At 35.1% G+C, this 24,816-nt stretch overlaps 1 protein-coding gene and 1 long non-coding RNA gene across 2 annotated transcripts; one reads left to right on the forward strand and one right to left on the reverse strand.

The window, feature by feature from the left end:
• Positions 1-1,866: 1,866 nt before the first annotated feature.
• Positions 1,867-11,434, forward strand: LOC123751738 (uncharacterized). Its single transcript, XM_069311466.1, has 11 exons — positions 1,867-1,999; positions 2,344-2,448; positions 2,604-2,833; positions 3,039-3,217; positions 3,577-3,670; positions 3,926-4,031; positions 9,029-9,120; positions 9,969-10,176; positions 10,310-10,480; positions 10,761-10,945; positions 11,205-11,434. Exons 1-11 carry the CDS (start codon positions 1,888-1,890, stop codon positions 11,427-11,429), a joined length of 1,707 nt encoding a protein of 568 aa, XP_069167567.1. The 5' UTR covers positions 1,867-1,887; the 3' UTR covers positions 11,430-11,434.
• Positions 11,435-19,208: 7,774 nt separating this feature from the next.
• Positions 19,209-23,983, reverse strand: LOC138355917 (uncharacterized). The gene is made up of 2 exons (XR_011224062.1): positions 23,515-23,983; positions 19,209-19,476 (listed from the first exon to the last, which is right to left on the reverse strand). It is a non-coding gene; the product is annotated as an uncharacterized lncRNA (long non-coding RNA).
• Positions 23,984-24,816: the final 833 nt, after the last annotated feature.

Raw genomic sequence — 24,816 nt, forward strand, 5'->3', positions numbered from 1 at the left:
ATGCATAGTTCTTCTATCAGTTTATTTTCCTTTATAATTAAGGTTTTGTTTTCTTTTGTACCATAGAAAGTACCACAGATAGGTGTTATAATGTTGTGTTAGCTTTTCTGTACAATTTTTCTTTTTTGTTTGTATAAAAGGCTATGCAATGAATTCAAATATTTACGCTACCAATCTATTTTTCAGATAGATCATCGGATTTTGACAGTATGCTGTACATACCAGATGTTCCAAAAATAACTACAGACAGCAATAATGGTACTGTGTTTACTATTTTTATACTTTATATATAGGAAGACAGGTTCAATCAATGAGCATTTTAATATATCATCAAAATTTTCATACATTTCTTTCACTTTGTTACACTTGTAAAAACTTATTCTTAGCTATATTTATATAAATGTTAATACCACTGTTAAATGAACATATTGATTTGTGTCCTTATTAGTTATAGCTTATTTATGTTGACCCAGCACCTTACTAAAGGGATTACCTTAACTTGTGTCACTATCTCTCTAGGGGGCTCCAGGTAGGCAGTATAGGTAATGCCACTAACATGCATATCATTATGGGAAAGTCCATAATTTAACACATATTTATAAGTAGGTAATTTGTAGCAAATTTTAAGATTATTAATAGGTACATTGTAGCATAATTTTGCATAAGCATAATTTTCTTGTTTTGTTCTTGTACTTTTCCTTCGAACACTATTATTTTCTCTTCAGAATTTCACCGGAGAATAGCAGTGATGACTAGAGAACATCTTGAACGTGAGTACCAGAAAGCACGTGCTGCAATGATACAAAGAAATGAGTACTTGAAGAGACTCTTAAACGTGGAGGAACCAAACTCAATAAAGGTGACAAACAAGAAACAGAAAAAAGATAACATACAGGATGTATCACACATTAATTCAAAACAAAGACCAGCTGCACCCCAATCTGATGGTAATCTTCTATTATTTTTTTTAACAATATTTATACAGCTGTTATTTGTGTACTTTCCAATAATATTTGTTGCCTATTTTTAAGTGTATGCTAGACAATTATGGAGATTAAATTACTATAACACTGAACAACTTGGTAGCATAAAGTTAGTTATAGTAATATCTTGAGATTTGTCTGAAAATATTAATACTTGTATACAATTTGCAATTATGTACCATGCTTAAATCTTCAAATGTGCCACCCAGACATTCTGCCTGCTATACTTTTACCACCACACATTCAAAATGCGTGCTATTCTACTAGTGGCAGAACGTACACTCAAAGTTATTTGACAGCTGGTGAAGAAACTTTGGAATCATTTGATGTTGGTATGTCCCAACATCATTTGTTGGTATTTAAATGAGGGTTTATTTAATGGACACACGTCATAAATATTATGTACAAAAATTGTGCTTAATGCCTATGAAATTTTGTTTAACATATTATACTAATCATTCCTTTCACTTACAAATTTTTCTTACTAATTTGTAATCCCATATTTCAAAGTACTTGCTGCAGAACTTGAACAAATTAAAGATTCTCAGCCAAGTGTTTCTGACTGGCAAAAAAGAAGAAAAAATGCAGAGATTAATTGGGGAGAAAGCAGGGCAATGCTGTTCGATTGGACATTGTCTGAGTTGGGTGTTCCAGATAAAGGTAAATTAAATATTGCTGTGTTCATTAAGGTTATACTGTATAATAAGCATCATATGCAAATTAATGACACTATTAATACATTTAGACTTCAGATTGTTTAAAATGTTAGGTATACAGTATTTAAAACTAGTATAAATAATTACCCCTTTTTTCATCAGGTAAAGTTTGTGTACAATGTACAAATTGTGAGGCAAGCATCAAATGTGAAGACTGTTTTGCATTTTTGTGTCACATTTGTGACCAAATGCAACATTTTCTCATGCCTTTCCACCACAGATTATATTGGAAAAATGGCTTTTATGAGCCATTAGACCCGACACAAACTGTGTGCCCTGAAGGAAATATCTTTCACTGGAGTAAGTATACAATACCTGTATAAAATCCGTACTTTGTTCCGAGATTACTTCTACTTCCCAATCCCAGTCTAGAGCTACGATTATATTGGTATAACAAAATAAAATGAATACATGTTTCATTTCAGTCATTACAACATTTGGAGAAGTCTTAAAGTTTAAACCTGACACTTGGTTTTATAGATTGATTTAATCGTCTGATTGTTTCTTTTCTGTGAATTTCTCAGTCATTATCTGGAGAATAATGTCAATATTTTGTACAATCAAGAAACAATGAAATATTCAGTCTGAAATTCTTTTCCATAAAACTCATTTTGTCAAACTGTCTTCCTTTTCTTTGTTACCAGAACCTGTTGTACCAGCCCAACCACCAAATTCTTGCCCCAACTGCACAGATTGCAAGTTTAAAATTTCAAGCTCCAGCAATCTCTGCATCTTCATCACTATAATGGGTAAATAAACTTTAAAATTTACCCTTTTATTTCCATTACCGGATATTCCTGAATCACAATACATTTTGAAATTTTTGTTGCTCTAAATGTTAATTTTTACATCACTATTTTAGCAAGTCGCCACACCACTCAATGCACTGTATTTTAAACTACAGGAAGGTATGACCTCTATATTCCAATCTATACATGCCACTGTGGATATGAGCATCAACAACTAGGCAAGACCATGCACAAGTCTGGTTTCTATTCATCATTAGGAAAGAGCAGCACATTCTACAGCACCAGTCTGCTTGAATCATGGCACCATATAAAAAGAAATTGTCCCGGAACATCATTTCGGGCATTAGTCACTGCACTGGAATCCTTTGGTGCTTCTCGTGGGCGTGTATGTTTTGATACCGTTATTCTTAATATTTTCAGTTTTATATTTCAATACAAAAATTATCAAAATTTTGTAGTAATGTATTTTCATTTATTAGTAATTAGTTTTTAATTTTGTTCAAACACAAAATGGAATGCTTTTTTTGTTTATTTATCTTATGTCAAAATATGCATTTTAAATGTCACCATCTAAAAAATTCTATTCCTAGATTGGACCCATTAATTATATAACTTCGAAGAGAGTGTTCTTCGAATGGCGATTCCAGCAATATGAGCTGAGAAAAATTAGAGGAGAAGCTGACAATGAGTGTCCTGCTTGTGATAAAATGCCTTTAGCAGTACATATTGATGGCAACAAGAAGCTGTATCGCTACAACAAAGTTGGGAGGTAATAAAATGTGCTTTACAGATACTTAATGTATAGTATTCTTTTGTTCTCTACACACACTATATTATAATGAATTATATTGTCTTCAAATTAATGTTCTTATAAATAAAGTATGCACATATAAATATACATTGTCATATGACATATTTTTTAACTGAGTATGTCTTTATAGTTTGCCTTTCAATTGCATCCATATCATCATTTTATTTATCTAACACCATGTAAATTTTAGTTTTATGTAAAATTTAGCAGTGCATCAGAATTCTTCATATAAAACATTTTTTGATACCCCATTACCCATTGTTTAATATTATAGTGGTTACAGACAATAAATAATTATTTCTGAATTATCATTGCAGAGGTATCAGAAACCCCTATTATTCTGATAGTATCTTCAGCAAAGATGAAGATGTTCAAGCTCATGTTGGCACTATTCAGAGCTTGAAAACTAAGGTGAGTTTTATTATGTATTGAGAAACCTTCAATTTTACCTAATAACTGTTTGGCGACTATAACATATGGTGGCCATTTTTGTATTTTTTCATTATAGTTTATATATATTGAATAAGGAAATAACCCATAGAAATTCTTATGTGCAACAACAATGCCTATCGCGCAAAATAATCTCTACCTTCTACCCGTCCTACATAATTATAATCATGCTCACCAACTGGTTATTTAGTTACTATAAATATTTTTGTTTAACAGAGTAAGCACACGTGTGGAGTGTCTACATGGAAAGCTGCTCAAAATAAGCCTCTTTCATTGCAAAGTTTGGATGAAACAGGAATCAGCATGGCCTCCTGTCGACATGGTATTATCCTCCACACCTTGAATATGTATCAAGGAGAGCTGTACAGTTATGCCCACTATTTGCAAATTATGTATTTCAAATACGTAAAGTTTATTTGTCAAGACATAATTTGCAAATATTGGCCATGGGCCTTAACTGTGGCTCAGAAACAATTACATTTTCACATTGGTCAAGCAAAGCCATTTTTAGGAGTCCTACATGCAAAAGGACATGCTTGGTATTGTCAGGTAAATAAAAATATAACATAAAAATAAAAATAAAAAATAAATATGTTTATTCAGGTAAGGTACATACATACAAGTGATGTTACGTTAATGGATTGATATATAGATAGAGCTAGTACATACAATGCCTAAAGCCACTATTACGCAATGCGTTTCGGGCAAGAAAAACATTAATATCTAGAACTTAATACTAATTGAGCATAAAGAATAAAAAGTGTTGAAAACAAATACAAATAAAGATAAAAAAAGGGGGAACATGACTGAAAAAGCAGCACAAATACAATAGGTTGACAAACAGTGTTGATTAAAAAAAAATAATAATAATAAAATAAAATAACAGACATGGGTTGACAATAAAGGAGTGAGGTGGGTTACAGGGAATTTATTAGGTAGTGTTTAGTTTTTATCTTAAACTGGTTGAGAGAGGTACAGTCTTTAACATGGTTGGGAAGGTCATTCCACATTCTGGGTCCCTTGATTTGTAGAGCATTTCTAGTTTGATTAAGTCGTACTCTAGGAATATCAAAACTGTATTTATTCCTGGTGTGGTGCTCATGGGTTCTGTTACAACCTTCAATGAAGCTTTTGAGGTCAGGATTGGCATTACAGTTCAGCGTTTTATATATGTATAATACACAAGAGAGAATGTGCAGTGACTTAATATCTAACATATTCAGAGATTTGAGTAAGGGTACCGAGTGATGTCTGGGGCCAGAGTTGGTTATTGTCCTAATAGCAGCTTTGTGTTGGGTAATGAGAGGATGTAAATGATTTTGGGTAGTAGAACCCCAAGCACAAATACCATAGTTGAGGTATGGATAGATGAGGGAGTAATAGAGAGTAACCAGGGCAGGGCGGGGTACATAATATCTGATCTTAGAAAGAATGCCAACAGTTTTTGAAACTTTTTTTGATATATTTAGAATGTGACCCTGGAAATTCAGCTTGTGGTCGATGAGAACGCCAAGGAATTTGCCATCTAATTTGTTACATATTTGGGTATTGTTTATTTTGAGATTTATCTGATTAGAGGATTTATTGCCAAACAGAATATAAAACGTTTTGTCAATGTTAAGGGTGAGTTTGTTGGCAGTTAGCCAAAGATGGACTTTCTCTAGCTCAGTATTTACTGTGGCATTTAGATCAAGGGGGTCAGGACTGGAGTAAATGAAGGTTGTGTCGTCAGCAAATAGAATTGGTTTAAGGTGTTGGGAGGCATTTGGAAGGTCATTAATGTAGATGAGAAAGAGGAGAGGGCCAAGTATGCTGCCCTGAGGAACACCAATGTTGATGGGTAGGGTGGGAGAAATTGTATTATTCACAGAAACATACTGGAGCCTGTCAGTAAGATAAGATTTGAGGTATTGCAGGGAGTGTCCTCTGACTCCATAATGATGTAATTTAAGAAGAAGGTTTTGATGGTTGACAGTGTCAAAAGCCTTACGCAGGTCCACAAATAACCCAACAAGAAACTCCTTTTTATCAAGAGCTGCGTGAATTAAGTTAATCATACTAATAAGTGCATCGTTAGTGCTTTTTTTGGGTCTGAAGCCATATTGACAAGAGCTAAGTATATTGTGTTTGGCTAGAAAAGAGTAAAGCTGCTTGTAGATTAGCTTTTCGAATATTTTTGACAAGTTAGGCAGGATTGATATAGGTCTGTAGTTGTTAACATCAGTGAGATCACCACATTTGTAGACAGGGGTTACTCTTGCTTTTTTTAGAATGTCATGAAAGGTTTGGAGTTCAAGTGACTTGTTGAAGAGCAATGCAATAGCAGGGGCTAGAGATCTGGAGGCTTTTTTGTAAATTAAAGTGGGTATCTCCTCGAGGGCACTAGACTTGGTTTTAAGGGAAAGGATTATTTCATTGACATCAGTGGAACTAGTAGGCTTTAGGTACAGAGACTGTGGATAGTTACCTGTAAGATAGTCCTTAACATCAGTACAGGAAGATGGAATATCATTTGCAAGGGATGACCCAATGGAAGAGAAGCACCTATTGAACTCAATAGCAGAATCAGAGGCTGAAAGCTGACCAACGTTATTGGAAAGGAGTGTTGGTTTGTTATTTAAAATCTTCTTTGATCCCAATATTTGTGAAATTGTGCTCCAAGTTTTTTTAATGTTGCTCTTTATTTGGGTAAATTTATCTTCATAGTATTTAGTTTTGGCTCGTCTAATTATTTTTGATAGCAATAACGAGTAATTCTTTGATAATTCTTTGGAGACTGTTCCTAGCCTATACTTCTTCTCAAGGTCGTGTTTTTTGTTAATGGATTTAAGTATTCCCTTTGTAAGCCAAGGATTGTTAAGTCTTTTGCTTGTGACTTGTTTTGTAAGCATAGGACAGTGGGTGTTATAAAGGCTAAGAGTTGTTTGTAGAAAAGATTTCACTGCTAGGTTGATGTCCCCTATGTTACCTAACTCGGACTCCCAGTTGACATTATCAGCAGCAGTTATAAAATTGTTTATAGCAGTTTCATTGTGCAGCCTAAAGCTTAACTCCCTTGTCTCTAGAGGTGGTTTGCTAATGTTAGTTAAGAGAAATGTGGGGTAATGGTCTGTAGTGCTATCGGTGATTATACCTGAAGTAAGCGCAGAGGTTATGTTGGTCCAGATGTGATCTAGAGTCGTAGCAGTACTATCAGTGATTCTAGTTGGTCTAGTGATTAAGGGTATGAGGAAGCAGGAATTCATACAGTTGAGGAAGCTAACAGCAGTAGGGTGTTCAGGCTCGCAGAGGTCAATATTAAAGTCCCCTGCGATAATTAGATGGTTTTTGTTCAATCTGTTATCTAGTATTAGATTTCTAAGGTTTGAGTTGAATTCAGACACATCAGTGTTAGGAATTCTATAGACTGCACCCACAGACAGGACAGACTCGGCACCCTTGACTCTGAAACTGGCGAAGATATACTCCCCACAGCAGTCTCTAGTTCTAATTATTTTTAAACATGTTAGTTCTTGGTGGTAGTAAAGAGCAGTACCACCACCTCTCTGCATTTGACGACAGTTGTGAATTGCCGAGTAGTTAGGCATGTTAAAGAGTTGAGTATTATCCTCTTTCAACCACGTTTCAGTAAGTATAATAAAAGAGAATTTGTTGTCAATAGTTTCAATCAAGGCACTAACATCATCGAAGTGTTTACCTAGGGATCTAACGTTCAAGTTGATTACAGAGATATTGAGATTATCTGTTAATACATTGTTTACATCATGTGCTGTAAAATATCTGCAATTTTGATCATTGAAGTGATGATTGTCATAGATAGTGGATAAGAGGTTTAGTTCTGGGTCTATACTTGTCTGCATAAAAAGGCTGATTGCAGGAAAACAAGGTAAGAATGGCAAATTACAAAATAGAAAACAAAGAAAAAAGCAAATTAAAAATTCTAAAGTAAAATAAACTTAATGGTAATTTTAAGTAAAAAGAAAAAAAAAACTTAATGGGAACTAGGAATGTAAAAAATTAACTAGAATAATTAATAACAATAGATGACCAAAAAAGTAAAAAAAAAAAACAATTTTGAAATCTATAAGATAATAAGCTTGCTTACTATACTATTATAAGTACACTATAATTGAATACTAAAGTTACACTAAAACAAACTGAGGTAGTTTAAATAGAGATACACTCAGGAACATTGGATAATGAAGTTAATACTAGAGGACACAGGCAAAGCCAGTATACTATGGAACATGGGAGTAAAAAGAAAAAAAAAGACAATAATAAAGATGACAATATTATTCTTTTTATTTTTTTTTTAAACTAAAGTTAAAACCTTTTGAAGGGAAAGGCAGAGCTAGAGTACACAAAGGTAGTTATATGAGATTATAATCTGAATTCAGGCTATACAGCAGCTATCCCACAGTCACTGAGGAAAGAATTAAGGTGAGCTTCTGTGGTTATTGAATAGGTTTTTCCAGTGTCAGTCCTCCTAGCTATAATTTTACCATCTCGCACAAAACAGTGTTTAATTGTAGGGGAATTTTTGCAGAAGCCACGCAGTTTAAAAAAAGAGATTTTGCCTGCACCTGGTCAGACATTCATTCACATAAACAGTGGATTTAATTACATTACACAGTGGATTTAATTACATACAATTTAACATTACATTTATGTATACTAATGTATACATTTATGTATACTAATGTATACATTTATGTATACTAATGTATACATTTATGTATACTAATGTATACATTTATGTATACTAATGTATACATTTATGTATACTAATTAAATTTAATGTAATGTATACATTACATTAAATATAATAAGTACAGTTTGTGTAAAAAAATTTAAGATTTCTGATTGTTTAAGATTAATGATATACGTATCATTTAATATAGTAGGAGGCTTTTAATTTTTGTACAGTAATTTGAATTTTTTTTTACTGTATACTTTTATGTTAAAGGTATTGTATGGAGGGCAGTGGCAAGAAGGAAGTGGCATGACTTTAGGGGAAGAGGCAGAGCAAGTGTTTGCATACCTCTCACGATACAACTCTACAACTAAAAACATGCTGAAAGCTAGTATTTGTTTATATGGTTCATCTGATCAAGTTTTTTATTATTTTACCTGCCCTGTAATCAGTATAATGCGATTTGTATTCAGTATTCAATAAGTATCAACTCCCTCAAATAATCAATAAAAGAATGAAAACATATTGGTCAAACTTGAGTTGGTCGTGGTAAGTAAAGGTATGTTATGAAACTGTTATTAATCTATGCTCTTCAAGATGTTCATTGCTATAAATATTTTTCTCAGAAAGAACAGAAGAACTCACAGAGGGTGCAATCTTTTGGAACCATCGAAAAATTGATGGACTGGCTCGTGCATTAGTTACTCGACTCAGAAAGGTACTAAAAATAATATATATTTATTTTATTTATTTGTATTTATTTTGAAACTTATTATAATGCATTTATATGTGAAAGGTATTATAATGCATTTATAGGTTAGTTATGTGTTCAGATCATGTACTACATATATTTTCCATTATAAATTAGCGACCATTTCCTTGAATTAACTGCTTGAACTTTTTCAATATAACAATAAGGTTAATTTGTATAAAGTATATAGTATTTAATTTAATTAACCTAAATGTATGATTCCGAGTTATATCAAATGTGTTCACAGAGAAATCACAGTATCGTGATATATCACGGGAACTGTGATGAGGGTTTGAACCCCATGCACTGAGTGTTCTCAGATGCATGCTCTAGTTCACTACGCCACGACATGGTCAGATGAATTGCAACTTGGAGTACTACTGCACCCACAAGGATCCCAAGGCTTCCACTGAAGCCAAACCAGGTTTCACACAATTCCCCCATGAACTCGGTCTCTGTCATTCAGTAGTTCTGCCTTTGATGCCCCCATTTCAATGTCTTTCTCCATGTATTGATATATCACAATAATATGAATTCTATGTGTATTGAAAGGGCCATCAGAGGTAAAACTACTGGAGGACACAGACCAAGTACATGGGAAACTGCATGCACAATCGCCCATGGAATGGGTATGGGGGTGCATAATTAACACAAATTGAATTGTGGGTGCATTAGTACCCTAGGTTGCAATTCTTTTGACCATGTTGTGGCGCATTCAACTACAGCAAGCATCTGGGAATGCCAAGCCCATAGGTTCGAACCACTCATCACGGTTAATGTGATTTGTTCATTAAACTTATTATATTTTCAAATAGGCCAGAGAGACGGAAATAACAGTTTCAAATGAGATCGACAAACTTGATGTTCAAAAGTCATTGATTCAAGAATGGCGATCTGACCTACAAATGATTTGTAAGGAGTTAGAGTTAAACACTGGAACAACCTCGAAGAACATAAAATATTCTATCGAGGCAGTTGCAGACTCTATCAGGCATCGCAAAAATCTGATTGCCACTGATGCAGGTAGGCTTACTATTTCTTTGTTAACTCTGAAGCAATTTCTATTTAGCTCTTGTCTATAATTTCTATGTAGGTAAATGATGAGGAAATTTTTTTAACAACTTTAAAACTTTCAGCCAAAAAACTTTATTTGCAGCATCCAGTAAAATGCGCTCTTCACTCCGGCACAGAAATGAGTGTGACAGGAAAAAGCTTCAAGGCTTCATAAAAATCTACAATAGTGAAAACTCTGAAATTCTCAGTGAAAAGGATGCAATAGAAGGTATCCTGCCATGGCACAATTTATTGCCTCATCATAGCCAAAATGGTATGTAACTACATCTCATTTTATCAGGGGTTACAATTCGGCCTTATCAAGATAACTAACATTTAGCATGCATAATGGATAAGCTTTACTTATTTTTGAAGTAAAATATCATCACTACTGTTTGTAAAATAGGTGCAGTATCATAATCCGTAGGTTTTTATCAGGTTGATACTGCACAATAAACTATGTATAGTATGTATAATGCAAGTACCTAAACTGTAATTACATTAAATTGAGTTGTAGTTTACTTGCAGTAAATATAATTTTCCTCTTTTATTAGTGTCCCTTGCTCAAAAAAAGAAGGCAGTAGAAGATGTGGAGCTTCAGAAGAGATCCAGAGAAGAGCAACAACACACTGTTCAAGAAATGCTGCATTATCTCGCATATTACAAGAATAAGAGAGAGATTTTAACCGAACATACTGAAGAGTTGTTATGTGGAATTTTTCCTTCATATCTAAGCAAGGTAAGCTAACAGCCTAAATGTGTGTTGCAATTCAGTTCTTCATAAACATTTATCCAGCAGAATTTTATACTTGAGTAAAGTCTTGCTATTTACAACTTTGACAGGTAGACAATTCCATGGTTTTCATATACTGTACTGGTGTGTTTTACATATATTTGAACTTTTACCGAAAACTTTATTTATTTATTCTAATTTCTTTAGTATTTTCAGGGAAATTTGTAAATGTCTTAAACCCCATTAAATAGTCTATATATTACAGGATCCTAACAAGTACACTATTGAAGAGAAGCACCTATCAACCAAAAATAAGAGTGGAATCTTGGCTCTTTTGAAGCAAGGGCAAAAGTTGTGTTCTGACAAGCTGAGTGATGCAAAGCGTTTATTTGGATACCAGGAAGAGGATGTTGATGTTTCCGAGCCCTACCTGGAGCTTTGTGACAGTGAAGATGATGATGATGAAGATGAAGATTTACTACTAAACTGATGATACAAAAGTTAAGTATAATAAATTTTACCTGATTTCTCTTACTAATTTCTCTTACTTAATTTCTCTAATTTCTAATTATCCTAGCCCTAAGATTACTACTGGCCTCCATTGCCTTGCCTGCACTTTGTTTCCCCCTTAACCATATCACTCATTCTTACAGGTGTGAGACAGAGAGGTACAAGATCATCCAAGAGGAACAACACCTGAAGCACCCAACATTTGGGTGTTTTAATTAATAAAAACTCCCTTCATGGCTTCACTCATCCTGGCTGGTTTAATTAAAAAAACCTAACCGAAACCTAAGTCATTTACAAGTAACTTAAATACATGGTAAATAAAATCAGGTATTATCCATCAATGGATATAGTCTCTACATCATGCAAGAGGAGCCACACATCTATGGTTCATTAAATAAAACCCTGAGCCCATTCTGTGCCTCTGTAACCCTTTCCACTACCGTCCAAAAGATGGGTATGGAGTGCATAATAAATGAACTAAACAAATTAAAAAAACTCATATATAATATAATATATATACCTCTAGAGTCAAGGGAGTTAAGTTTTAGGCTGCACAATGAAACTGCTAATGACAATTTTATAACTGCTGCTGATAATGTCTGTCCTGTGACTTTTTTGTAAGCATAACCAAAAGGCTTAACAATCCCTTGCTTACAAAGGGGATACTTAAACCCATTAATAAAAAACATGACCTTGAGAAGAAGTATAGGTTAGGAATTGTCTCCAAAGAATTCTCAAAGAATTACTCGTTATTGCTATCTAAGACAATTAGACGAGCCAAAACAGTCTCTAAAGCCTATTAATTCCACTGACGTCAATGAGATAATCCTTTCCCTTAAAACCAAGTTTAGTGCCCTTGAGGAGATACCAACTTTAATTTACAAAAAAGCCTCCAGAACTTTAGCCCCTGCTATTGCATTGCTCTTCAACAGGTCACTTGAACTCCAAACCTTTCCAGTTATCCTAAAAAAAGCGAGTTACCCCTGTACACACATGTGGTGATCTCACAGATGTTAACAACTACAGACCTATATCAATCCTGCCTAACTTGTCAAAATTTTTTGAAAAACTAATCTACAAGCAGCTTTACTCTTATCTAGCCAAACACAATATACTTAGTTCTTGCCAATATGGCTTCAGACCCAAAAAAAAGCACTAACGATGCACTTATTAGTATGATTAACTTGATTCATGCAGCTCTTGATAAAAATGAGTTCCCTGTTGGGTTATTTGTGGACCTGCGTAAGGCTTTTGACATTGTCAACCGCCAAAACCTTCTTAAATTACATCGTTATGGAGTCAGAGGACACTCCCTGCAATACCTCAAATCCTACCTCACTGACAGGCTCCAGTATGTTTCTGTGAATAATTCAATTTCTCCCACCCTACCCATCAACATTGGTGTTCCTCAGGGCAGCATACTTGGCATACTTGGGTATCCTTTGGAGGTGCTTATCCAGTTCTCACTTGAACACTGTGAGGGGATTGCCAGTTATGCCATGCAGTTATGCAATGTATGAATCTATCTATAAGTCCACCAATCTTTGTAAAAATTTCTTGTATGTATGTACCTTACCTAAATAAACATTTATTTATTTATTTATTTATATTTAGGATTCATCAACTGCCAAAGATATTCACATGCCAGTATAATTCTGGGGAGAGAGAGGTTTGGGAAAAGCCGTTATACCAACTAGTCAGCTATAAGGGTGATATTTGTGGGGCACAGGCACGCTCGGCCTGGCCCATTAACCCCCAACTGACACAATAACCACAGAGAATACTGTATTTATTTATTTATATACAAGAAATATATACATTGGGGTTAACAGAGAATATAGACATGAAGTTGAATTTACATTCTAAAAGCCACTAGCACGCATAGCGTTTCGGGCAAGTCCTTAAACTAACAGAAAATTTTAGATAAATTAACAAAAAAAAATGACAAAAAATGTTTACAGGTACATTGAAGAAAATTTTGACACAAAAGCAGATTAGAATAATACACAATAAAGAAATAAGGATTACTAGGTACATGAGGACTGGCCATTGTACTATATAGACCTGAAAAAGTGTAACTTAGCGACAACAAGAAAATATTGAATCACAAGACCACCGACGACCATTCCCTTACCCTGCCATAAACACTGAAATTTGACACCCTACCTCTGGAGCCACCCTGACCACAGGTCCACCAACTACATTTCCCTCCCTCCAACTCTGCCTCCACTTACATTGTACACACACATATTGTACACCACGCAAGTGTGGACTAGTGTGCAAATCTTACTGATACCACACTTAACCTTTATTCTTTCTCAATGTGTTGTATAAAAGGATCTGATTATACCGTTTCATTTCCAACTCCTTTTCTTGGAAGAATGCCACATATGATCGTACACACACACAAGGTATACTAGGTGAGTACTTACACACAAGATATTCTAGGTGAATATACACACACAAGATAGTCTAGGTGAGTATACACACACACAAGATATACTAGGTGAATACACACACACAAGGTATACTAGGTGAGTAAACACACACAAGGTATACTAGGTGAGTACTAGTTGAGTACTCACACACAAGATAGACTAGGTGAGTATACACACACACGCAACATATACTAGGTTAGTACACCCAGAAACAAGATATACTAGGTGAATACACACACACAAGGCATACTAGGTGAGTACTAGTTGAGTACTTACACACAAGATATTCTAGGTGAGACTAGGTGAGTATACACACACACGCAACATATACTAGGTTAGTACACCCAGAAACAAGATATACTAGGTGAATACACACACACAAGGTATACTAGGTGAGTACTAGTTGAGTACTTACACACAAGATATTCTAGGTGAGACTAGGTGAGTATACACACACACGCAACATATACTAGGTTAGTACACCCAGAAACAAGATATACTAGGTGAATACACACACACAAGGTATACTAGGTGAGTACTTACACACAAGATATTCTAGGTGAGACTAGGTGAGTGTACACACACACACAACATATACTAGGTTAGTACACCCAGAAACAAGATATACTAGGTGAATACACACACACAAGGTATACTAGGTGAGTACTAGTTGAGTACTTACACACAAGATATTCTAGGTGAGACTAGGTGAGTATACACACACACGCAACATATACTAGGTTAGTACACCCAGAAACAAGATATACTAGGTGAATACACACACACAAGGTATACTAGGTGAGTACTAGTTGAGTACTTACACACAAGATATTCTAGGTGAGACTAGGTGAGTATACACACACACGCAACATATACTAGGTTAGTACACCCAGAAACAAGATATACTAGGTGAATACACACACACAAGGTATACTAGGTGAGTACTAGTTGAGTACTTACACACAAGATATTGTAGGTGAGACTAGGTGAGTATACACACACATGCAACATATACTAGGTTAGTACACCCAGAAACAAGATATACTAGGTGAATACACACACACAAGGTATACTAGGTGAGTACTAGTTGAGTACTTACACACAAGATATTCTAGGTGAGACTAGGTGAGTATACACACACACGCAACATATACTAGGTTAGTTCACCCAGAAACAAGATATACTAGGTGAATACACACACACAAGGTATACTAGGTGAGTACTAGTTGAGTACTTACACACAAGATATTCTAGGTGAGTATACACACACACGCAACATATACTAGGTTAGTTCACCCAGAAACAAGATATACTAGGTGAATACACACACACAAGGTATACTAGGTGAGTACTAGTTGAGTACTTACACACAAGATATTCTAGGTGAGACTAGGTGAGTATACACACACACGCAACATATACTAGGTTAGTACACCCAGAAACAAGGTATACTAGGTGAATACACACACACAAGGTATACTAGTTGAGTACTTACACACAAGATATTCTAGGTGAGACTAGGTGAGTATACACACACAAGATAGGGGCATTTCTAGAGCATTTCCTTGCGAACAAATTGATACCAAAATTAATTAAGGTCAGCAGACCGAAAAAGAGTATAAACATTTCAGTATTGCGAGCGCACATGTCCACATTTCAATGCCCCCCTTCCCAGGGCTGGGGGTGCCGGAGTGCGCAATAAACAACACACGTCCGGCGGCTGCTTGTCGAAGGCGGAAGTGGAGCCTATATAGGCCGTTTGTCATGATAATTAGTGATGGCTCTTATTTTGATTATGGGTCCGTAATAAAATGAAGTCTTTTTTCTTAATTTATATTACCCTGCTGGTAAAATACACTTCTTGATGATGAATATGGAGTACACATGAAATACCACACATATAGGATGAGTATGGATTACACAAGAAACCATTTATTTATTTATTTATATACATATTCAATAAGTTACATTGGGTTTATGAAAGTACATAACATGATGTGTTTACAATCTTTTAAAGCCACTAGTTTGCTTTACAAGGCAAACCAGTGGCTTTATAAACTAGTGGTGGATAAGTTCGGAAACCTGTGTCACCATATGGGACTGGTGGTTAATGAAGACAAACTAAGTTTGAATGTAGAAGTCGGAGGCCCATTATATTGAAAATAAACGGTAAAAATATAGAGTGTGTTAATATATATAAATATTTAGGCATATATGTTGGATATACCCATGAGAGTTTGGAAGCTGAGATGAACAGACTGTTGGGTCAATGTCGAAAGACATTACAACCTCTGAAGGCCTTGGCATGCTGTGGAAAGGGAGTGGGAGTCCCTGTGCTACGAATGATATACTTGAGTACTGTAAGATCTCTTATTGATTATGCTGCACCTGTTATTTCTTGTTTTAGTAAAGGTAGGATGGGCAAGTTGGAGAAGGTACAAAATGAAGCCATGAGAATTATCTTAGGATGCCTAAGAAATGCTATGATTGAGAAAATGAGGATGGAGTTGAATCTGCAGAGTATTGGGGATAGAATTGCAGAGATAAATGTAGCTTCTGCCATTAGATTAATGAGAGGTGGGGGAGCTAATGAATTGGTCCTCTCAGTTCAAAAGGTGGGAAGTACTGAACAATGTATGATGAAGAAAAGAGCATATATGAATACCTTATGTTCTAATGTTATTAAGTATGATGTTATTACATAGTGTATTGCTGTGCCCAAGAGAAAATTCACACCACCATGGGAGGATTGTAATGTAGATGTAGTAATTACTCCCTTGCAAAAGAAAAAAAAGTATGTATGAAATAGGAGAGCTGAGGGCAACATATGATTGTATAATTAGAAAATAGCCCACAGAAAACACTCTACTACATGTATATTGTGATGGGTCAGTAGCTAGGGATGGGAAGGCAGGATGTATATTGTGATGGGTCAGTAGCTAGGGATGGGAAGGCAGGATGTATATGTTCTTAACATTCTGAAACCTATATTGTTTGCTGATGATACTACACTCATCTACTCCAACCCCAACCCACATACACTAAATACTGTAATGTTGTTAATAATGAACTAAAAAAAGTCCACTTATGGATGTCAACCAACAAACTAACACTTAACATAGAAAATACCTACTACATCTTATTTGGAAGCAAATCTACAAATGCAATTAAGCTTCAGATGACAATGTAAACATTAGCAATAAAAATGATGGAAAGTTTCTTGGTCTATTCTTAGACAAGAGACTCAACTTCAGTACCCACATACAACACATAACTAAGAAAGTCTCTAAAACAGTTGGTATACTCTCCAAAATCAGATATTATGTACCTAACCCTGCTCTCATCTCTCTATATTATACACTAATCTATCCCTATCTCAACTATGGTATCTGTGCATGGGGTTCAACCACTGCAAACCACCTCAAGTCCATCATCACCCAGCAAAAATCTGCTATCAGAATAATATCAAATTCTGCTTTCAGACAACACTCAGCCCCCTTGTTTAACTCCCTAAACATGCTAAACATAATCTCACTCCATAAATTCTCTTGTGTCAACTACTTTTACAAAACCCTGTTCTTAAATGCAAATCCTGCTCTGAAACTCTTCCTGGACAGATGTAATAGGACCCATTATCACCACACCAGAAATAAATATCTCTTTGATATCCCCAGAGTTAAACTTGTATAAATAAATAAATAAATAAATAAATAAATATGTTTATTCAGGTAAGGTACATACATACAAGTAATGTTACATTAATGGATCGATATATAGATAGAGCTAGTACATACAATGCCTAAAGCCACTATTACGCAACGCGTTTCGGGCAGGAAAAACATTAATATCTAGAACTTAATACTAATTGAGCATAAAGAATAAAATGTGTCGAGAACAAATACAAATAAAGATAAAAAAAGGGGGAACATGACTGAAAAAGCAGCACAAATACAATAGGTTGACAAACAGTGTTGATTAAAAAAAAAAAAAAACAGACATGGGTTGACAATAGAGGGGTAAGGTAGGTTAGTGAATTTATTAGGTAGTGTTTAGATTTTATCTTAAACTGGTTGAGAGAGGTACAGTCTTTAACATGGTTGGGAAGATCATTCCACATTCTGGGCCCCTTGATTTGTAGAGCATTTCTAGTTTGATTAAGTCATACTCTTGGAATATCAAAACTGTATTTATTTCTGGTGTGGTGCTCATGGGTTCTGTTACAACCTTCAATGAAGCTTTTGAGCTTATATGTATGTATTTGTAATGTATGTATGTAAACAATGTATTTATTATCATTTATCAATTCTGATAGAAATTACCTACTTAAAATTATCTGTTAGATTAAGGACCTGCCTGAAACGCTGCGCATACTAGTGGCTTTACAAGATTGTAAATACTGTACTATTCAATGTATTCTCACAAACCCAATGTACCTACTTGTATATATATAAATAAAATAAAATAAAATATTGTGATGGGTCAGTAGCTAGGGATGGGAAGGCAGGATGCAGTATGCCAAACTGAATTCGTGCGCCCCTTGAGGGACTTGAAGTAGAGGGATAGGGATCACAGGATAAGTATGGGTTGCACAAACTACTGGTAACAGGATGAGTATGGGTTGCACAATTAATTACTACAAAGTGGTTGAGTATGGGGTGCACGTAAATGAAGACTCCCAAGAAGCAAATCAGAGATCAGCCCAAGCTTCATCTTGAGGCAAAGCTCAATGCCTTAAGCCATATTGATGCTCTGTCCACAGAGCATTCTCTCTCTCAAATCATAATAGTACACTAATGGTTCCCTACACCACCCCTCAGGTGCAGCTGCAGCAGGCTTGGGTGACATGATGACTATGGGGTGCACAATAAACTAACAATCACAGAATGAGTATGGGCTGCACAATAAGCTACCTCTCACAAGATTAGTAATAAAGAAACATTAATTTTTTGGGTAGGGTGACTGAAACTCATCCTGGGGTAAAAATGTTTATTTAAATTTATTATAGTTAAATGAATTTAGTAAATTATTCCATATATTGTATTATAAGTGAATTGACACTAAACTATAAATGATACTAATAAGGTTTTAAAAATGAAAAACAGTAAAAATCCTTCATGTAAGATATGGAAGTTGAAAAGTAAATTAACTGTAAACTAAATTATAAACTGTAGACATAATATAAAGTATTATAAGTAAAATACCTATAAACTACCAAATAATAAGGTGTAAGGAACCATTTCTATTGTTTGTCCTTTTTTACCTGTTTCCTCAGGTATTTTAAAATTCCCATTCCGTTGTTACTACACTGTTTTCCTGGTGTAGTTCCCTGTGGTTCAAATTTTACTACTTGTACTTCTTGCTGTTTCTGAATGATTGCTAATGGTAGCCCTTGTTGCACCTTCGGAACTTTTTGTAAATGTTCCACCTGCGGAACTTTTTGTACTTGTTGAATTTCTTGCACCTGCGGTACTTTTTGGACTTGATGCACCTGCTGCACTTGTAGCTCGTCATTATTTTTTTCCAGGGCATTATCGCTATCACCTTCTGATCCTAATGTAAGTTTATCTGCATCAAGCTTCCTTGTGCGTGCTGAAAAAAAAAATAAAAATAAAAAATAAAAAAATTCGAAATGGAAGATCCTGTGTAACAAATTTAATCAGTTACTATGATCGAGCCGCAGAAATTTTACAGGAAAGAGATGGTTGGGTTGACTGCATCTATCTGGACCTAAAAAAGGCATTCAACAGAATTCCACATAAAAGTTTGTTCTGGAAACTGGAACATATTGGAGGGGTGACAGGTAAGCTTCTAACATGGATTAAAAAATTTCAAACTGATAGAAAAATGAGGGCAGTAATCAGAGGCAATGTATTGGACTGGAGAAATGTCACGAGTGGAGTACCACAGGGTTTAGTTCTGGCATTCATGGATAAATAATAAATAAATTGTTCATGATTTTTTTAGACAAAAGCTAGAATATGCAGCAGTTGTATGGTGCCCATATCTTAAGAAGTACATGTACAAACTTGAAATGATACAAAGACGTCATGGGTGTCATAGGGGCCCCAGCACACTGGTTTGCTAAAGGGCCCTTAATGCTGTCGAGACCTTATGGGCCCTTGGACCCATTACGTTAAGACATAGTGTTGTATTGGGCCACACACTTTTTGCCATATACATCAACGACAGAGATGATTGAATTGAAATTATATATATATATATATATATATATATATATATATATATATATATATATATATATATATATATATATATATATATATATATATATATATATATATATATATGTATATATATATATATATATATATATATATATATATATATATATATATATGTATATATATATATATATATATATATATATATATATATATATATATATATATATATGTATACATATATATATATATATATATATATATATATATATATATATATATATATATATATATATATATATATATATACATATGTATATATATATATATGAGAGAAAATAATAGGTGGTGATATATTTATATATTATGTGAACTACTTACACAAAAAGAAGTTAGTGGTGAAGATCTTCTTGTATTACGTTTTTTGGTAGGATACCATGTGTCACCCGTGCTGGTCCTTTCTTGTAATAGATAACGATTGATTCATACCCACAGCCACGCAGATATGTTAGCAGAAAAGCAAATAATATTTAAACAATAACACTATCTGGGAAAATGCAACAAAATAAATGTTTGAAGCATAGCTGGGCATGTGCAATAGAACCCATAATAGAATCACAATACCAGAAATAAATATCTTTGATATCCCCAGAGTCAAAGTTATTCTGTGTAGTGTTATGATCTCAGCCTACAGGAGAAACGAGTCTCCCTCCTTGAGAGTTATTCATCAAGCCTGACCTGATTAGAAGGTCTAACATATATTGAGGTGATAACCCATATATAAAATAGTTGTTTGGATATGTATAACAGTTTGAGATTATGGGCAATGAAGAAGAAAACAGATAAATGACTGGCTAGGAGATGTGGACATTTTGCTGGAGGCGTGAGGCTCGCTTCTGAAGGGGCCTTGACCTCACTTGAGTGCCAGACATCGCAGGGGAAAGCCGCGCTCCGTGAGCTCCCGTCAGAAGGGAACCCCTAGTGATATATCTCGAAGAGAAGAGAAGTGTGTAGACGTGCCAGCTGTGGAATTGAGCTGAGAACGTTGTGGTCTCAAGTCTTGGACGGCGAGGAGAGTTTAATAAGCTGCTCAGAGGCATTTTCGTGGGCTGTGTAGAGCGCCCTGACCAGACGCCGTCAGAGGGAAAGCGCCCTCGACCAGTTAATCTGTGGTAAGCACGATATACGCCAGTTCATAGTGATTGCTTGTAGTTGGTCGTGTGCCCAGCGACAGTAGCGATGTTTATTTATAAGTTAGACATGTTTTAATAAGGCAGAAAGCCTGAAATAGGAGAATGAAGAGGGAGGAACACGGAGCGACGTCCATCCCCTCTGAGCTCTGACAGACGACTGAGGGAGCCCGGCTCCTGACGGAGGAAGACCCTCCCAGCGAGTGAGGACCGCCGCCGGGCGAGGTGGAGTATGGACCCGCCCAAAACGGGGGAGTCCACTCTCACTGTATGTAGAGAACAGATAGAGGTTTGAGGCAAACATATTGTGTGGTTATTTTTGTTTATATGTTAAAGGGGAACATTTTATTGGAGTGTCGATGGGTTGCAGGTTTGTCTTTGGGGAAGAAGTTGCTGAGAACTTCGAAGCCAGCCTAGATGAAGTAATTGATGAGACTCCAAGGTAGTGAAGCAGAGGACCTCGAGCCGTGAGGAGAAGCAGTGAAGAGGAGTGTCACGTGCTTCTGTAGAGGTGGAGAAGCACCATAGTTGCTCGAGGAAACTTCATGGTGTAGCAGCCAAGAGAGCTGTGGAGGAACCTAGCAGAAGGGTGAAGCACCATACTTGCTCAAGGAAACTTCATGATAGCAGCCTGGATGAGCTGCAGAGGATCCTGGTAGTGAAGCCCGGAAGAACCTGAAGATATCAGGGTAGTGAACTTCCAGAGGGGGAAGGGAAGTTCTGGTGGATTACTTGTAGGGAGTTGATAGTGTTTGGTTGTCATTAGTGTGCAAGACGCAGTGAGAGGTGAGTGGTTGTTTGCATTCTTATGTCAAGGAGTGTTTTACACTGAAGTTTAGAGTTACAGCCGTAGGGTGGATTATCTACAGATGTATGGCGTTCTAGGACTGATAGAGTGATCGATTGATCATTGTTGTGTATCAATGAACATTTATACTATGTTATTGCATTCAAATGCTGATTTTCTTGGTACACATTTATAGATACATATATATATTCTCTTGCTGATGGTGCAACAGTGTATGTAGACTTGATCAACTTGAGGAGGTTGATAGTATCAGGTGGTGAACCAGGAGATAGGATTCCACTTGATAAGCTGATGACAGAGTTCTGATGGGGTTGGAGTGCAACCTGATTGTGATATTATAGAGTATAGGATTCATTATTATTATATGTGTGTATGTATCGTGTATGTGCTTTGTCCAGTAAATGTATCCCAATTTGCTGGTGTTTGCCCTTGTCCTAGTGAGGCTTCCCAGGAGGTAGTAAAGAAGGAGAGAGAGAAAGAACCAAGAACCACTGCTGTGGACAGGGTAGAAGGTAATATTAATAAGTCAAAGGGGGATTGAGGAGATCATATCACCTAAGGAGAGAGTGGGGAATCACAGCGGCTCGAGTGGGTGTGTGCACGTGACAACGAGGCTAAGTGTTGGAGCCGCATCCCCTAAATGTGTGACGTTGAGCCCCTCTCCAAGGGCCAGAAGCGCCTAGTGTGATCTCCTAGCGAGGTATAAGCAATCTACCGAGTTGTGGGTTGGGTTGTCTGCAAAGGAGGAACCACGACGACAACACCACCAACCCACAGACTATAATAGTAAATACTCTATGCAAATAAAGGGACCTTGTCTATGGAACTCACTCGCTAACAAATTTAAAAACTGTCCAACTTCTGCCATTTTAAAAAATAAAACCAAAAAGTACCTAATTTTATCTTGATAGTTTCCTAGCTAGTACATTAAACTCGCACTGTATCTTATGAAATCCAATGCCAGAATATATGTGCCTAAACCATACAACTTTTCCATTGTAATCATTGCTATCACCTTATATCATGATTGTTATATTGAATGCATATCTTACTATATTATACCTTGAAATATTCCTCAAATTATGCTACAATTTATATGTTGATAACCCTCAAATTTTACTTTAATGTACATAGTAATCTTTGTGATACTTTCTTACAATGTACCAGCCAATTTTTTCCAATTTTGCTTTAAATTGCCTATTTAAAATTATCTGTTAGATTAAGGACCTGCCCAAAACACTATGTGTGCTAGTGGCTTTACAAGAATGTAAAAACATCAATGCTATGTACTCTCATAATCCCAGTGTGCTATCTTGTATATAAATAAATAAACAAATAGTATGTAAGTACTGTACAGTATTATTCATGTTGAATCTATACCTTATCAAGCAAGTTCAGCATAAGAAGAATACAAATGAATACAACAGATGTAGACAAACTTCAATACCTGATTTTCAATCCGTCGTAGAACCCGGCTTGCTGTATTTCGTTCTAAAGCCTTCTTGCCTTTAAGTAAAAAACGGGCTTCCTCTTCTTTCTTCATTAATTCTCTACTGTTTCGGAAGTCACACTGGCAGAACTTGCAAACATTGATTCAGACATGCACACATTGTTTGCAGTTTGTGCATCTCCTCAAGAATTTTCCCTGAAGACCTGAAGGAAATAATTTCTAATAAAATACTTATATTCAAATGACCTATGCTGCAAAAATTATAAGTTAAATTGTTGTTAAAATGTACTACAGTAATTAAATATATTATTTAAATTATGAAATAATCTACATTAACACTAGTGAGAGCAATGTTAAAAATTTTAGGACTGCATCTGGAAATAACTTTAATTTTGGATGTGATTAACCATGCTGTAACTCGTATAACAAAACTGAGAGGAGTTGCATCCAACAGCCTGATTGACCAGGCTGTTAATTTCAAGCGAATACTATATTATTGGAAGAAAAAAAAATTATATATATATATATATATATATATATATATATATATATATATATATATATATATATATATATATATATATATATATTTATATATTTACATATATATATATATATATATATATATATATATATATATGTATATATATATATATATATATATATATATATATATGTCGTACCTAGTAGCCAGAACTCACTTTTCAGCCTACAATGCAAGGCCCAATTTGCCTAATAAGCCAAGTTTTCATGAAATAATATATTTTCTCTAATTTTTTTCTTATGAAATGATAAAGCAACCCATTTCATTATGTAAGAGGTCAATTGTTTTTTATTGCAGTTAAAATTAACGTAGATATATGACCGAACCTAACCAACCCTACCTAACCTAACCTAACCTATCTTTATAGGTTAGGTTAGGTTAGGTAGCCGAAAAAGTTAGGTTAGGTTAGGTTAGGTAGGTTAGGTAGTCGAAAAGCAATTAATTCATGAAAACTTAGCTTATTAGGCAAATCGGGCCTTGCATAGTAGGCTCAGAAGTGAGTTCTGGCTACTAGGTACGACATATATATATATATATATATATATATATATATATATATATATATATATATATATATATATATATATATATATATATATTATTAAATATGACCGAAAAAGTAAGATTAATAATTCTAACACGAATTTTCTCAATCTTTCGTACATTTCTTTTCACTGTTGGAGGTAAATCAAAAATCAATTCTCCAAAATTCATTTTTATTTCTAGTCTGACGCGACACGAGAGCGTTTCGTAAA

The sequence above is a fragment of the Procambarus clarkii genome, chromosome 69 (genome assembly GCF_040958095.1).
Source record: "Procambarus clarkii isolate CNS0578487 chromosome 69, FALCON_Pclarkii_2.0, whole genome shotgun sequence".
In the NCBI taxonomy this organism is placed as follows: Eukaryota; Metazoa; Arthropoda; class Malacostraca; order Decapoda; family Cambaridae; genus Procambarus; species Procambarus clarkii.

What these genes read in the sequence shown, in the direction of transcription:
- LOC123751738 (XM_069311466.1), top strand. Translation starts at nt 1,888, where the DNA reads ATGCAACATTTTCTCATGCCTTTCCACCACAGATTATATTGGAAAAAT. An exon ending in CATCTTCATCACTATAATGG is followed by an intron (nt 2,449 to 2,603) that starts GTAAATAAACTT and finishes TTTAAACTACAG; the next exon opens with GAAGGTATGACCTCTATATT. An exon ending in TTGGTGCTTCTCGTGGGCGT is followed by an intron (nt 2,834 to 3,038) that starts GTATGTTTTGAT and finishes TTCTATTCCTAG; the next exon opens with ATTGGACCCATTAATTATAT.